The 15,631-nt window shown below is 54.5% G+C and overlaps 2 protein-coding genes across 3 annotated transcripts in view; one reads left to right on the forward strand and one right to left on the reverse strand.

Moving 5' to 3' along the window:
* EFCC1 (EF-hand and coiled-coil domain containing 1) overlaps nucleotides 1-8,077 on the reverse strand; it is a 44,095-nt gene extending 36,018 nt beyond the window's left edge. Inside the window, exons 1-2 of one of the 2 annotated variants that reach the window (XM_044754722.2) lie at nucleotides 7,073-8,077; nucleotides 5,312-5,571 (exon numbers count right to left, since the gene is read on the reverse strand). In XM_044754722.2, coding sequence (XP_044610657.2) covers nucleotides 5,312-5,571; nucleotides 7,073-7,798 — 986 coding nt within the window. In that variant the 5' untranslated portion in view covers nucleotides 7,799-8,077. The remainder of the gene's footprint in view (nucleotides 1-5,311; nucleotides 5,572-7,072) is intronic. The other variant, XM_070493089.1, reaches the window with a different exon arrangement.
* Nucleotides 7,239-15,631, forward strand: part of CFAP92 (cilia and flagella associated protein 92 (putative)) — a 121,453-nt gene continuing 113,060 nt past the window's right edge. The window contains exon 1 of the mRNA XM_070493088.1: nucleotides 7,239-7,361. The gene's annotated coding sequence lies outside the window, so the exon portion shown is untranslated. The remainder of the gene's footprint in view (nucleotides 7,362-15,631) is intronic.

Genomic DNA, 15,631 nt, shown 5'->3' on the forward strand with positions numbered 1-15,631 from the left:
CCGCTTGGTCCAGGCTCCCCTGTCAGGGATGCTCCAGTTGCCACAGGTGGGCTGCCCCGAGACGAGGAGGGGGATTTGGGCTGTGAGTTCCGGACAGGGGCAAAGGTGGCGGGGGCGGGGAGGATTGTTGAGCATGTCTGGGACACCCTCCCCCTTGATTCTCTGGGGAGGATCTCAGTCCCAGAGTTTGGGACTAAGGTTTAGCCAATCAGAGCATCAAATCATCCTGGTTCCCCTGATGGGTTCAGGGATGAGCAGGTTTCCAAGTTGGTCTGACGAGGCTTAGTTCCGGGACTTCAGTGGGATGGCTCAGATGAGAGATGATCTTTCTCATGGACACCTGGAGCTTTGGAGCTGTAAGTGTCCTAGGGGCTATCAGGAGAGAGAACTTGCCTGAGAGTGAAGCAGAGATTCCATATCCTGGTGACACTCTTTAAGTACCTGGATCCAGCCATGCCTGAAGCTGGACATGCCTAGACTTTTCTAAGAGCCAACTTCTTTTTCACCCAAGTCAGTCTGAGTCAGGCTTTCTGGCACCCATCTAAGAAAGCTGGTTAACAGAAAGAAAGAAAGAGAAAACAGGAGAGAAAGGTGGAGTGTGGCTGAAGTATAGGTGTCGGTTGGGAGAAGTGACAATGAAACATCCTGGTTGGATGGGGGTTTAAATGACATTTTATGAATGGTGACGTCAAATATTCCATATGAAATGATTTTCATCACTCTAACATAATCCACATCCTCTCCTCCCAAATTACCAGTAAGGTCTACTATGCTCAAAAATATGTTGTGGGCAGGGACTGGCGAATGGAATTGGAAGCAGCAGCTGAGTCTCTCGTCTGAGATGAGGTGGTAGGAGACCGAGACCAGCTGTGGGGAGGCAGGAGCCCCGAGGCTGAGGTGGCTGTGACGGACGGGCAATCCTCCATGGTGGGCTGAAGCTGGGCCAGGTGAGCCCGCGGGTTCCAGGAGGCCTGCAGACCCCCTTGTCACCTGGAATGTTTCTATTTGATTTGGGGTCCCCACAGCTTGGACAGCAGCAGTCACTTCCTCGGGCCCCCTCTGCACATAGCACACTTGTGACCTGACGTGTGCGTTCATGACCTGCTTGCCTCAGGCCCAGGAGACCCTCTGAGGGCAGTGGACCCATCTGTGCCATCTCTGCATACCCAAGGTCTCCACCCAGGGCTTGGGCCACGGAAGGTGTTTAGAAAATGTTCTAAAACCAATAAATGAGTGTCTCCAATTGCTTAAATATTTGCTGTCCATTCTCTTGGGCTCCTGGTCCAGATGGCCAACTGAGGAGCCCTGGGAAGCTCCCTTTCCATCTACGAATGGACAGCAGTGCTGGATAAAGTATAACCATTTAAAGGAACACAGAGTCAAAGTCAAAAACAAGAAGGGAAGGCCTCCAGGCTGAGCGGGAAGCAGAAGACGGAGCTGAAATGCCCATGGGGGGTCAAGACTGGGGTTTTAATGTGCAAGTGGGGACAGGGGCAGAAGGCCTCGCATGGCGAGTTAACAGAAGAAGGCATCTTACTAGTGGAGCCAGGGCCATCCCGGGGCTGTCTCATCCACAAACAGAGCCGAGAAAAACACCACTCAATGGCCTTGGGCTGCTGTCCCCAGGTGTGGAGCTCAGCTTCTCACTGTCTGTGTAAATAGGAAACTTCAAACTAAAAGCGAATTTAAAAACTGGCCCAGAACCAGGCTCCAGTGGAGGCAGATGGGAACTGCTCTGCGGGGAACGCCACAGCCCTGGTCGGTGGGACCCTCCAGGATCATGGCTTCTGCCAAAGGTGGGCTCCCAGTCAACAATCACAAAGCCCACTGGGAACTCATCATCGTGACAAAAACAGCAGAGGGAAAACAGCAGAGAAACCTCAGCTGTTACAGCAATCCCAAGGAGCCTGTGCAGGACGGTTGTCTACAGGGGAAAGAGGCACGGGACGGACAGGGCCCAAAGGCAGGCTAGAGGAGGAGGTGAGGTTGGAAAGAGAACCACACAGAGGTCTGAGGAATGAGAGAGCCAGGAGACGTCACTTTCGGAAGGTGGCGGACTCGGTGTTGGGAAGGAACGGAGTCCCAGGTCAGCGGAGTTTGGCTGTGCAGCTTCAGTAACATCTCCCCCACGCCTGAGGCTGTTTCCTCATTTGAAAACTGGTGGCACGATACCCAGCTCCAGTGTCAGGAGAGGATCAGAGAGTCGGTTTCTGTGACAGTGCTTTGAAAACTGGAAGATGCCAGGAAAGCGTGTCAGGCTTTTATTCTAACCAAATGGCCTCAAGCTGTCATTCCCAGGGGGGGTTCCAGTCATTGTGCTTCGCCCCCAAGACACAGCTGCGGAGCACCTGGAGGCATCCTGGAGCGATGTCACTTAGGAGGGCGTGATGGGGTTCCCGTCTTCGGTGTGGGGGCCTCGTACTCCACCAGCTCCTCCAGACGGCAGGGGCCAGCAGTGGGCGAGGCGGTCCAGCTCGACGCAGGGCACACCTGAGTTCCTGCACTTGTCACGCAAAAGCCGGGGTAGCATCGTAGGCCACAGCCGCTCTCCAGCCGGGAAAACGTCCTGCAGACGCTGCCGGGGTGGGAGAGTCCAGGAGGAGCTGTGCATGTTACCAAACTGGCCTGGGGTACGTGGCTTTGGGCCACCTTGGCTGGGGTGTGAATCCAGGCCGGTCACTCGCTGAGCTGTACTGGCAAGGTGCTTCCTCTCAGGCCTCAGTTTCCTCATCTGTGAAATGCAGGTAAGAATACCCTTCTCCTCGGCTGGTGGAGAGGCTGCTTGGGCTGACACTGGGTTGGTGCCTGGCCTCAGGCCTGGTCACAGCTGATGCTCGATAAATGTCCTCGTCTGCTCTGTCCTCTCTCCTTTCTTTTCTTCAAAGAGGGAGAACTTTGGAGCAAGGCAACCCACAAACCTGCAAGCTCCGGCCACAGAGAACGGGGCTGGGCAGGGTTTAGGGGGCATGTTTTTACAGGGGCAGGGAAATGGGTGACAGAGCCATCACCTAGTCACCATGTGACCTTCATACACTGTCACTCAATCTCTGGTCCTCAGTTTCCTTATTCACTAGGCATCTTCTCTGGAGCCTCTGCAATATGTGCTCCCCATTTTCCTTACTAAGAGAACCCCAATTTAATTTGGGCATCAACATCACCAGACTCTCATGTAGACCAGAGCAGTCACACGACCCAGTTCTGGCTAAGTTGATGGAGATGCAAGTTCTGGTGGGAAACGGGTATCTCTCCATGAATCGAAAGAAAATCCTCCCCATCCCCAACGTTGCCTGTCCTCCTTCTTACACCTGAACAGCAGGCACAAGGACTGGAGGTGCAGCAGCCATTTTGTAACCATGAGTCAACAACAAAAAAGTTCAGATGGAAAGAAAGAACCCAGGCTGCAGGGACAGGCAGACCTTACTTTTCCACTTTCTGGCATGGGTGGAAGTGGCCTTGGGTACATTACTTAACTTCTCAGAGCCTCACTTCCCACAATCTGTAAAATGGGGATAAAACTTCTCCCTTGCACAGTTCTCATGAGGATTGAATGGTGCAATGGATACAAATTCACTTTTTCTACTGTAAAGGGCTATCCCCATGTTTGTAGTTACTCTTACACTCATGCTGTAAAGGACAGTTACTTTAGGGCAAAACAAAGACAAGACCCTTTATTTCTCCTCTCGGAGAAGGTTCCAAGGCTGGACACGGGCCTCAAGCCAAGGGGCCCTGCTCTTTAGTGGATCAGCTATGCAAACAGGAAGTGACTATCCAAACATTTGGAGCTGCAGGAGGCTGGCCCAGAGTGGGCCTCCTCGGAGGGCTCCTTCCACCATGGCGCCTCTCATCTGGCAGCTGTGAGTGCCTCAGAAGTCAAGGACACCACCCCTCCTCTGAGAAGCCAGGTTCAAAGCCCCCCTTCCAGCTGCCCCGCCCACCAGCCTGGGCCAGACACCTCCCTTTCAGGCTGCAGGAGGACCACAGCCCCTCCCTGGGCTCCCTACTCTCTCTGGCTCTCCCCCTCCTCCCCTCTCTTTGTCACAGCTGTAAGCCAGGGTAATTTTTGTTTGAAATGCAAACCTGCTCCTGTCACTCCCTCACTTAAAACATTTCCATGGCTTCAGGCTCTCTTGAGGGAAAGACTGAAGTCTCAGCCACGACCTCCCAGGCCCCGCATGCCCAGGACTCTACCCGCCTCTCCAGCTTTACCCCTCAGCCACTCTGGCCTCCTTTTAGTTTCTGGAATGTACCAAGGTCCCTCCTGCCTCAGGGATTTGCCCATACTGTTCCCATTTTCTAGAACACTCTCCCCTGTCTGCCTCTCTGGCTCATCTCGCCAAGTAGCATCCCCTCCTCAGCTCTCAGCAAAGGCGTCACTTCTTCAGGTGCTGGCTGAGCCTGCAGCCAGCAAGACGAGGGACCCAATCCTCCCCCGAGCCTGCTGCCACACCTTTAGTCACATGACACTCCCACAGGCCATGAGTGGCTGCTCAGGGCAGGGACTTCAGGCTGTCTTGTTCACAGTCATACCCCCGGCACCTGGCACCCAGTACAGAGTGGGTGCTTAGTAAATGCGGAAGGCAGGCAGGCAGGTGTGCCTTATGATTTGTAAGGGGCTCTGTTTACTGAGCACCTCCTGTGTGCCAGGCAGGCCCTCACCGCTCTTCATAGCCACTCTGGCAGGCAGGGACTCCGATCCAGGTTTCACCAAAGAGGAAACAGAAGTTCTGAGAGGGGCAGTGATTGGCCCAAGGTCACACACCTGTCAGAGGCCCTGCCAGGATTTGCACCTTGGTCCCTAGCCCAGCTTCCTACCCTGGTGGAGCCAGCACCAGGGATCATTGGGCATCTGTTTCCTCATCTGTAGATTGGGGACAGGACAGTACCTACCTCTCAGGGCTGTTGTGAGCATTCAGTGAGTTAAGCCACCAAAGCGCTCAGCTCGGGGCCTGGCACACGTTAAGTGCTCAGTAACCGTCAGCCATCGTCTTCAGTATTACTGTGCTGATCAAAGCCAAGAGCAGATCAGAGCGACCCAGTCCTACTGCAATCCGTGACCGGGCCAGTGGAGGGGCTCTGTGGTGCTCCGGCACAGGAATGGGTAGACGGATGCACGGACGATGGGCGCGTGGGTGGGTGGGTGAGGGGAGGGCACTGGAGTGGGTGAAAGGACTGAAAGCAAGAAGCGACGGACGAATGGCGGAACACAGGCATGAACGCAGGAGCAAACGGGGGACACAGGCACGCGTGGGGGTGCACACGAGGTTCGGGAGAACCGGAGCTGACCTAGGCCCTGACCCGCGCCCGCGCTCACCTGTAGCGCCGCAGCTCGCCCTCCAGCCGCCGCACCCAGCGCTGCAGGCCGGGCACCCGGCGCGCCAGGGCCTCCAGCTCGCGCACGCGGCGCACGCTGCGCTGCAGCGCCTGCCGGGCCTGCTCTGCGCGCCGCCGCACCTCGGCCTGGCCCTGGCGCAGCCGCCCCGCGCGGGCCTCGGCCGCCGCCAGGGCGCCCCGCAGCCGCAGCTCCCGCGCCGCCGCCTCCGGAGCGCCCGCCTGGCTCTTCCAGAGGCCGACCTGCGGGGACAGGGCAGCAGGGCGGCGGTGAGCGCGGGGCGCCAGCCGCCCGCCGCCACCCTGCCCGCGCCCCAGGCGCCCCTTAGCCAGGCAGCGGGGCGCGTTCCCTGCGCGCACTGCTGAGCGGCGCCAGGCGCGTCTGCGCTCTTTAAATCCTCGCAGAAACTCTTAAGGAGGCAGCGCTCTAATTAGCCTCCTTTTTGAATGGATGAGGGAAACTGAGGCACACAGCCCGTATGCGGTCCTTTGCACGGCACGAAGGAGCCCCAAACTTCACAGCTCTTCTCGGCCTTCCTCCGGCATTCCTAGCATTCAGCCTCCGCGGCTGCTCTACCCTTAGTCTGGAGCAACGACCTAAGCGCCTCGGACTAGCGTTTCCGGCCCTCAACAGTCTACTCACTAGGCTGTCCTTGAAGGTGAGGGTTCTGTCTGTCTTGTCTACTGCTGTGTCCCCAGGGCCTAAAACAGGCCTGGCACGGTAAGTGCTCAATAAACACCTGGAGAATGAATGAAACCGGACGAGCTTGCTTCACGTCCTGCGAGTACTGCCCATCCCAGGCCTCTGCTTACCCCGTGTCCCTTGGCCACTGGCCCTTGCCCGTCCACAGCCACCTCCACCGAAAGCAGCACCTTCCTGCTCTGCACACTGCAGCCTTCTGGGGGCTGCTCAGGGCTGGTGACTGGGCTGTGGGGGCAGTGGGGCTAATACAAGGTTAGCTCCCTACTTGCCTGTGGTCTCTTGGGGCAGAGGCTGTTCTTTTTCCTCATGTCACCCCCTCGCTCCCTTGGCACATGGCTGGGCACAATGTGGAAGTGTTTGTTGACTGAATCCCAGATGCTGGGCTGGGTCCATATCTCACTCAGTGCTTCGTTCTCAGTGTCCCAAAGTAGGCCTGGGCCCCGCAGGCCAGTGACGCCTGATGGACAGTGACACCGTCTATTTAGCACCTGGACACCAGGCCTGGCCCTGAGGGAGGCCCACCAGTATTGAACGCCTGCACAGAGCTGCCCATCTACCCCATTAGGCAGGGAGCTCCTTAGGGGTGGGGACAGGGCCTCCTTGGCGCCTTAGCCCCCAACCCCACAGAAGCCTGCCGCCGCGGAGAGATCCCGATGTTGGCTGAACGGCTGAATATGTGAGACGGCCCGCGTTTCCCAGGGAAGTTCAACTGCTGGGTTAGAAGGAGCAAGGCAAGAAGGGGAGAGGGATGGCGGGCGGTAGTTATCTGGGTGGGACTGGGGTTTTGCGGGGTGGGATGTATGATGGGAACAGGAGGGGGTCTGGAGCGGGTTGGAGTGGAATGGGGTGGGACAGGGACAGGATGCAAGTAGGCTGAACCACTTCCCGCAGCAAGTGGGGCTGCCCTCTCTCTCCCTTTCCTCTTCCTCTGCCCAGTCCGGGCCCTGCAGCCAGCCCTGCAGCCAGTCGGCTGCTCAAACGACCCCTCATCCCGTCACTACCGACCGCCCCCCGCCGCTGTCCCCCTGCGCCGGCGCGCACCTGCAGGGCCAGGCAGCGCGCGTCACTGCTCTGCAGCGCGGCGCGCAGGTCCTCCACCAGCTCCCGGAGGCTGCTGTTCTCCTCCTCCAACCGCGCCAAGCGCTCGCTGTCGGGGCCTCCGTCGGGGCCGCCGTCTGGGCCGGGCGTGCGGGGCGGCCGGCGGCGGCGGCGGCGCGGCCGGCGCAGGCGGATCTGCGTCTCGATGTGCTCGCTGAGAGCTCCGCGGGGCAGCCGGGGCCCCGCGCGGGTGCCGAAGTAGCCGCAGAGGCGCGCGTGGAACTGGCGGAAGGTGAGCTCGGGCGGCTCAGCGCTCAGAGCCAGGCGCGCCTCCTCCTCGTCATCTGCGTCCCGGTCGGTATCCAGCCCAGCGGCCGCATCCCCGGCGGTCACATTCCCGGAGCTCGTGTCTCCGGCAGCCGCATCCCTGGTGGCCTCCCCGGCGGCGGCGGCCCCCTCGGCGCGCAGCCCCAGCACGGCGCAGAGCGCGCGGAAGTCGGCGCGGGGCAGGCGGCCGGCGCCGCGGCAGTCCAGATGGTGGAAGACCTCCTGCAGGTACTGGTCCAGGCCTGTGGCCAGCACCACGATCTCGTTCTCCACGCCGCGGTCCAGCCCGTAGTGGTGCGCCAGGGCGCTCAGCAGCCACTGCGTGCGCCGCGCGGGTCGCTGGTACGGGTCACCCGCCGCGCCCTCCATGCCGGCCTCCGCGCCCGGGCCGCTCGGCTCCATCGCCGCCGCGCGTCGCTGCTTCAGTCCCTCCGCCCCGCCACTTCCAGGGGCGGCCCCAGAGTTTCTGGAAAGGAGGGGCTTAGCGGTCGCAGTCTGGTTGGAGCGGCGCCGAGGACCGTGTCCAGCGGCTGCGCTGGCCTGGCAGGGAGTCTGTTCACCGGGTTGGTTTGGAGGGGGCTGGGGTAGGGGGCTCAGGAGCCCCCGAGACCCCCCGTAGGGCCGCCACTGCCTGGTCTTACCCCTGGTCTGGCTTCTCCCGGTGAACCCCGCGCTCTTCTCTCCTCACTCCCGAGGCGTTCCTGCCGCCTCCTCTCTTCCTCCCACTCCCGGCTCTGTCCGCTTTCAATTCCCCCACCCTCCGCCCCACCCCTCTTGCGCGGAGAGTTTGCCCTGGGACGGGGGCGAGGGGTGGCCGCAGGATAGGAAGCTGGGGGAGGAACCGGAGGGTGGCAGTTTGGTCCGGCTGCTGGGGGCGTGTCCCCTACGCCCGCGCATCGCTCCACCGGGTCCCCAGAAATCCCTTTGAAGGTAGCCCCACGAGCTCGCTCCCACCGTCCTTTACCTCCGTAGGTACAGAGGAGTCCCCCTTCCCTTAAACTCTGATACTGGATTCCCAAACCCGCATCTCACTCCACGATAGACGGTGCAAAGAGCCTCACGTGACAGCTAGAGCAGAGGAGAAACAGGCGAAGGGGCTGCGTTAGGGACATTCCGCTGGGAAGAAACCGACCTGAGATGCACCCTGGCTCTCTGGGCTCTGTGTGCGTGTTTTGGGGGTGGGAGGATAGGAAAGCGGTGGTCGTCCGGTCCCGACCTTTGTGCTTGGGGATGGTGAGTTGGCCATGCCGCCTGAGTTCCATTTCTGAGCTGGGGTTAGACTGACAGGTTGCTGTTCCGCCAACATTTCCTCTGGTGCCTTAGAACATTTCGGGAAGGTGAAAGAACAACCAGCTTCTCAGGTGAATGCTGAGCTGTTTTTCCTTTCTTTTTCACAAGAGAGGCGTCGTGATGGCCTCACCTGTACTTGCACTGGGAACGGTTATCCAACCACGTCGGGGCAAGAGGCAGACTTTCTTCACCTGTCCTGGGCTATAAGATGGGCAGAATCTGGCCTTGATACAACTCTAGGAGTTGAAATGCTAAATCCTGGAATTTGAAAAAGCACTGACATTCTCTCTGCTCTGCAGCAGGATCCCAGAATCAGCCCTGTGTCCGGTCCGCAAATTCCCACTCATTCTTGAACACTTTGCCGGGAAGGAGTTAGATGCTCCTCCCCAGCCATTTTGGACATACATTTTACTAAGATTAGAAAAGTAACAGCAACTTTACAAAAAGTTTTACATCAGTTCCACTTCTTGGCTTCTAGCTTAGAAAAACACACGTGCACAGGATGTTCATTGCATCATTGTTTATAACACTGAGAAAGTGGAGATGACCTGGTGCGGGTCAGTACACTAGCCAGGATGAATCACCAAAAAAGGATGAATGAGGACAAACAAGTTGCAGCATATTGTGTACAACGGTAGTACTTATACAATGATCACAAAACCACACAAAACAGTATGAAATGTTTTCACTGAGGACAGGTGTGTGTAAGTGCACAGGAAAAGATGGAAGTGTTCACAGACTGACTCTGTAGTTATTTCTGGGGACTGGAGTGTTTGACTTTCTTCTGCAAGGTGGGTTTTTGTTTCTTCCCTTTCATTTTCTTTTTTTTAAGGAGACGAGATACTTTGCCATTTGCATACCACAAAGTTTACCCATTTAAAGTGTGGAAATAAATGGGTTTTTATTATATATAGTATATAATAATCACCACAGTCTAACTTTAGAACATTTTTATCACCCATCCCCCCAAAACCTTGTACTAGTTAGCCCATCCCCCCTCCACTTTTCCACCTTCTACTCCCAACCCCCAGCCCTGGGCAACCACTGCTTTCTTGTTCTATGGATTTTTTTCTATTCTGGACATCTCTTCTAAATGGAATCATACAACGTATGGTCTTTTGTGACTGGCTCCTTTTTGAAAACATTCACAATGTTTTCAAGGTTCATGTATGCTGTAGAATGTGTCAGCACTTCATCCCTTTTTATGGCTGAATAATATTCCACTACATGGATAGACCACATTTTGGGTATCCGTCCATCAGTTGGCGGACATTGGGTTGCTTCCACGTTTTGGCTCCTGTGAAGGATGCTGCTGTGAGCATTCATGTGCGTGTTTTTGTGTGTCCACATATGTCCATTTCTCTTGGGCATGCACCTGGGGGTGGGATTGCTGCTTCTACGGTAGTTTAACTGTTTGAGGAACTGCCAAACTGTTTTCCAAAGTGGTTGTACCATTTTCATTCCTACAGCTGTATATTTTGTGTGTTTCTTGATGTATAAAGTAAGACAGATGTTCTCAATCTTGGACTCCCACTCGCCCACCCACTTCCCCCATCTCAGCTCATGGTGCCTCCAGCCTCCATCAGCAAATCCTTGCCAGCTTGGGTTCTTCTCTCATTTCACCCCCCTCCCACCCCATACCCACTCTGTCAGGCTGCCCAGTGCTCTACCTTCAGAACATACCCCACATCTGGCCCTTCTCCCCGCTCCACTGTCACCACTCCAGACTAAGCCCCCAGCATCTCTCACCTGTATCATTGCAACAGCCTCCTCCCAAGAACTGCCCTTGAACTCCTCCAGTCTGCTCTCTACACCCTCCTGTGCCCAGGACCCCGTCATCATTTCCCTCTCACAGGGACTAAAGCCCCAAGGCCCAGCACAGTTCACCCAGCGTCCCCCAGTATCCTCTCGTCTACTGCCACTGCCCCCCTCCCCAGCCTCCTCGCCGCTCTTCTCATTCACCTCAGGGTCTTTCCATATGCTCCCTGAGATGTTTACAGCCCACCCTCTCACCTCCAAGTCCTTTTCTCCAACATCACCTCCTCAGTGAGGTGTTTGGTGACATCACAGGGACTCTGCACCGCTACGAGATTCTGTCTTGTCTGTGTGTATTGTCTGTCTCCCCGTAGTGAGCTGTCAGCCATGAGGGTAGGGATATTTGCTGCTTCACCTGGAATGGTGTCTGGCACACTGGAAGAAGATCGCCAGCTCCCGTCTCAGCCACCTGCCCACGGTTACCATGGGAGCGGTATAGCATTTTGCCTTCCACATGCTTTCTTTGCCTACGAATGATGTGTATTTTTTAATTTGTATTTTTTAAAAGCAGCCATTGCACACCCTACCATTTATTTGTAGGCCTCGCATGAGGTCCGAGCTTCACAAAGCGGGGAACCTGGTGCCCATGGGGCCTGGCATAAGGTAGGCACGAATAATGTTAGTTTGGATGAACACACATTTTAGATAAGAATCAAACCGGATTGAGTAAATGGCAGAAGTCACCGCTTAAATATTATCCTCAGCTAAAGACAAAGGAGGATTTGGGGGGGTGGGGGGTCAGTTACATGAGGTTGCCAGACAGTAAACAACTTAACTTCTTGCCTCTGGCATTGATTAAGAGTTTCTAGAGATAAGGCCATCCCCCTTCTTCCTGGCACAGAGAGGGAGGCATCTTCACAGATAGAGGTTTCCCTTAGAAATGTAAATGTTTCCCAACAAAGGGGCAAGCAAATTCCACTCCTCGGAGCCTGCTTCTCATCTGCAGTTTTAAAATTAACCAGCCTAAAAATCCTCATCAAACTCACTGCATCAAAAGGGAAAACCACCCCAGCTGGCGTCGGTGGGATCCCTGCATCCTTTGGCCCAGCGATGTTGGAGTCAGCAAGACTCCAAATATTGACAGTTGGTTGGATCCCCAGCTGGACCGCAGAAGCTTCTGGGCCGGGAGCCCCACCACCTGGGCTTTGCCGTGGACGTTCAGAACAGGGCTCTGGAACTGGGCTCTGCACTTTAGAGTCGCAACCCTGCAGAAGAGTCGGATTTGATTTCACGTTAGTGCTGCGAGCTGGCAACCCAGGCAAGCCCCGGCGCCCACCGCCGCCGGGACTGCTTTCATGAAGGAATCCTTTGAACAGTGAGTTTCCTGGGCCAGTCAATGTGGAAAAGAAAGCCTTTAAATCTCTTGCCCTGGAGCCTCGCCGGCCTCCACCCCTGCAGCTCCGCGCGGCGGGGGGGTCAGGGCGGATAATGGGGCACTGTCAGGCCTGTCTGTCTGCCGGCAGTGTTACCAGGCACCTCTGAAACCATTCGGGTTGGACCCGCAAGGTTTTGTTTAAGGTTGGAAGTGAGCAAACTCAGAGGGCCTCGTGCTCTTTTGTCTGCGCTGGGGGATGGGTGTGCGTCTGCATCAGGGAGCAGAGGCTGCGGCAGAGCAATGATTTTCTGAAGTCAGTTCAGTCTTGTTTGAGTCATTTCAAGTAGTTTTGTTCAAAGTGTCTTTAAATAGCCCAGAAAAATGCTACAAAGCAAAAATCATCCACCATTGTGCCATCAAGGAGGGACCACAGGGTACTTCTGATGTATTTATTTCCACACCTTTTCCATGTACTTGGGCAAGGAAGAACGTTTAGGCGTAATGGAAATAGTCTGTATCTTCGCAGGGGTGAGGGTTACGTGACTGTATCCATCTGTCGAAGCACTTAAATAGCGTCAGTTTTACGGGCCGGGAATTGGACCTCATTAAACCTCACAAGGAAACACAGTTGAAATGCTGCTGTCGGGATCTTTCTTTGCACATCCACCAAAGTTCCTAAACAGCTTCGCCATCGTTAACCTTCCTTTGCAAAGGTTCCTGAGGGCTGCTCCACGCTCCCTCCTGGGACCGGCCGCCTGCGAGGCGCTTCATCCTCCCCCACAGACGCACATGGAGGTTGTTTGCAGTTTTTCTCCATTAAAACAACACTGTTGGTTCTGTATCCTGAGTGATTTATAAGCTCTTGATGCTGTCAAACTGTTTCTCAGACAGTCTGTGTCCCTCTGTGCAGTCCCCTGCAGTGTCTGGGAGTGTCCTCGGGCCATCGTTATTAGTGTCAAAGCTTTTAGATTGTTAGCAGACTTAGTGGATCTGCTTTGTTCAGAAACCAAGTTTTACTTCTCTCTGTTGAAAATGGGCCTGAGTTAGGCCAAGTTTTCTTAGATACAACACCAAATACATGGTCCAAAAAAGAAAAAAAAATCAATAAATTGGACCTCATCAAAATTCAAAACTTTTGCACTTCAAAGTACAATGGTAAAGACACCAATAAGAAAATGAAAGGACAAGCAGGGCACTGGGAGAAAATATTTACAAAACATATTCCTGAAAAAGGACTTGTATTCAGAATTTACAAAGAGCTCCTACAGCTCAATAAGAAGAAGACAAACTACCCAATGAGAAAGTGGGCGAAAGACAGGACAGGCCTTTCACCAAAGAAGATATATGGGGGGGCCAATAAGCACATGGAAAGATCCCAGTATCGTTAGTCATTAGGGAGATGCAAAACAGAACCACAGTGAGCTACTATTTCACCCTCATGAGAATGGCTCCAACAAATAAGATGGACAATAAATGTTTTTGAGGATGTGGAGAAACAGGAACTCTCACAGGTCGCTGGCAGGAATGTGAAATAGTGCGACTGCTTTGGAAAACAGTTTGGCAGTTTCTCCAAAAGATAAGCACAAAACTACCAGATGACCCAGCTCGTCCACTCCCAGGTGTCTTCCCACAAGAGATGAAGACTCTGTCCACGCAGAGACTGCCACAGGGATGTTCATAGCAGCAGTTTGCATAAATGTCTAAATGTCCAACCTCAACGTCCACTGACTGACGAATGGATAGACAAAGTGTGGTATATCATACAATGGAATATTATCCAGCCATAAAAAGGAATGAAGTGCTGATAAATGCTACGTCGTGAATGAACCTCAAAAACATTATGCTAAGTGAAAGAAGCCAGTCACAAAGCCGGACTGTGTATTGGATGACTCCATTTACAGGAAATGTCAAGAAAAGGCAAATTTTTAGGGACAGAAAGTGGATTAGTGGTTTCCTGGGGCTGGAGGTGGGAACAGAGATTAATTGTGAATGTGTGTGAGGGGTTTTATTAAGGGGATGACAATGTCCTAGAACTTATTTATGGCGATGATTTCATCACTTGGTAAAGTTACTAAAAACCATAGAATTCTACTCTTGATCTAGGTGAATTTTATGATATGAAGTAAACCTCAGTAAAGCTGTTCCAAAGGGTGGTCTGCTTTGGCTAGGTTAGGGTGGCAAGAAGAAGATGGGTGTGGCTGTTTCCCCATATGCTTCCAACTGCCAGAGTCTTGGATAACTTCAGAAAGCCCTCTGGGTGCCCATGGAAGCTTTGGGGCTCCCCTAGCCTGGGAGGAAGAAGGAAGCAGGGCTAGATTGCCCTCAGATTGCTCCCATCCGTGGGAGGTCCCTTTGCAAGGTGACTTGGTGCTCCCTCTGACCCAGAGGTGGGGTCTATTCTTCGTGCTCCTGAATCTGGGCTGGCCCTCGGGACTTGCTCTGGGCAATGGGACATGGCGGAAGTGACACTGCCAGTTCCAAGCCTAGGTCTCCAGGGAGTTTGCAGCTTCCACTTTTGCCCTCTCGGAACTCTGTCCTGAGAATGCATCTGAGGAGGCCAGTCCAGCCTGGTGGAGGATGAGGGGCCCCAAATGCCACACATGTGAGTGTGGCCACCTTGGACCTTCCGGCCCTGTCGACCCTCTAGATGAGTATGGCCCAGTGAGTGAGCCCAAGTGACACCAGTGAAGAAGCACCCAGCTGATCCACAGAACTGTGAGAAATAACAAGTGGCTGTTCTTTGATGCCACTAAGTTTTGGGATAGTTTTTTATGCAGCAGTAGACAACTGAAACATATGCCCCCTTTCTTTTCCTTTGACTTTGCCAGCCCTGAAGTTAGTGGACCACCTCGCACACCTGAGGACCAAGGGGCACACTTTGCTCTCATTCCATCCCATGATGCCCTGGGTCTTGACCTGGACACTGCCTCTCTCAGGGCAGTGGTTCCACACCTTGACTGTGCAACTTTTAAAAACACAGGTTCTGTTCCAGTTATTTATAATTGTGCAACAAGTCATCCCCAAACTTAGTGGCTTAAGACAGCAATAATTTACTTTGTTGATAAATCTGCAATTTGGGGAGGGCTTGGTGGAGACTACTACACATGGTGTCAGCCAGGGTGGCTCAAAGGCTGGGGGCTGGGATCATTTGGAGCTATTTTTTGGAATCCAGTTTGGAATTCTCACATGTCTGGTGGCTGAGGATGGCAGTCAGCGGGGAATTCAGCTGGGCCTGTCAGCCAGAACATCTACCTGGGCTTCCCATGTGGCTGCTTGGGCTTCCTCACAACATGGTGGCTGGATGCCTAGAGTGAGAGCCCCCAAATAACAAGGCAGAAATACATGGTATTTGTATGACCTGGCCTCAAAAGTCACATGGTGTCACTTCTACCATTCTTTATTGGCTGAGGCAGTCACAACGGTCTCTGTGGGTTCAAGGGGAGGGGACTGCACCCGCCACCCGACGGGAGGAGTATCAACATCATGCTGGAAGAGGAGCATGTGGGAGGGAATCTATTGAGGTAGCTGTCCTTGGAAAATACAATCTGTTCAGCGGTTCCTAGCTCCGCCCTTGAGGAACCAATTCCACAGTTCTGGAGTGAAGCCTCAGAATTGAAGTTTTGACAGGTTGCTGGGTGATTCTGATGCACACCCAGCATCGGGCATTGGCCCTGTGTCCAAGACCTACGGCCTCTCAACTCTGAGCTCGAGGCTGTTGCCACAGGAGTTGCTGGGGAGACTGGCTGCTGCCCTGGGTGATAATATGATCAAGGACCCTGTGGAGCAAAACTAGGCACAGGCCAGCAGGTGGGACC

The sequence above is a fragment of the Equus asinus genome, chromosome 21, assembly GCF_041296235.1.
Source record: "Equus asinus isolate D_3611 breed Donkey chromosome 21, EquAss-T2T_v2, whole genome shotgun sequence".
Classification (NCBI taxonomy): domain Eukaryota; kingdom Metazoa; phylum Chordata; class Mammalia; order Perissodactyla; family Equidae; genus Equus; species Equus asinus.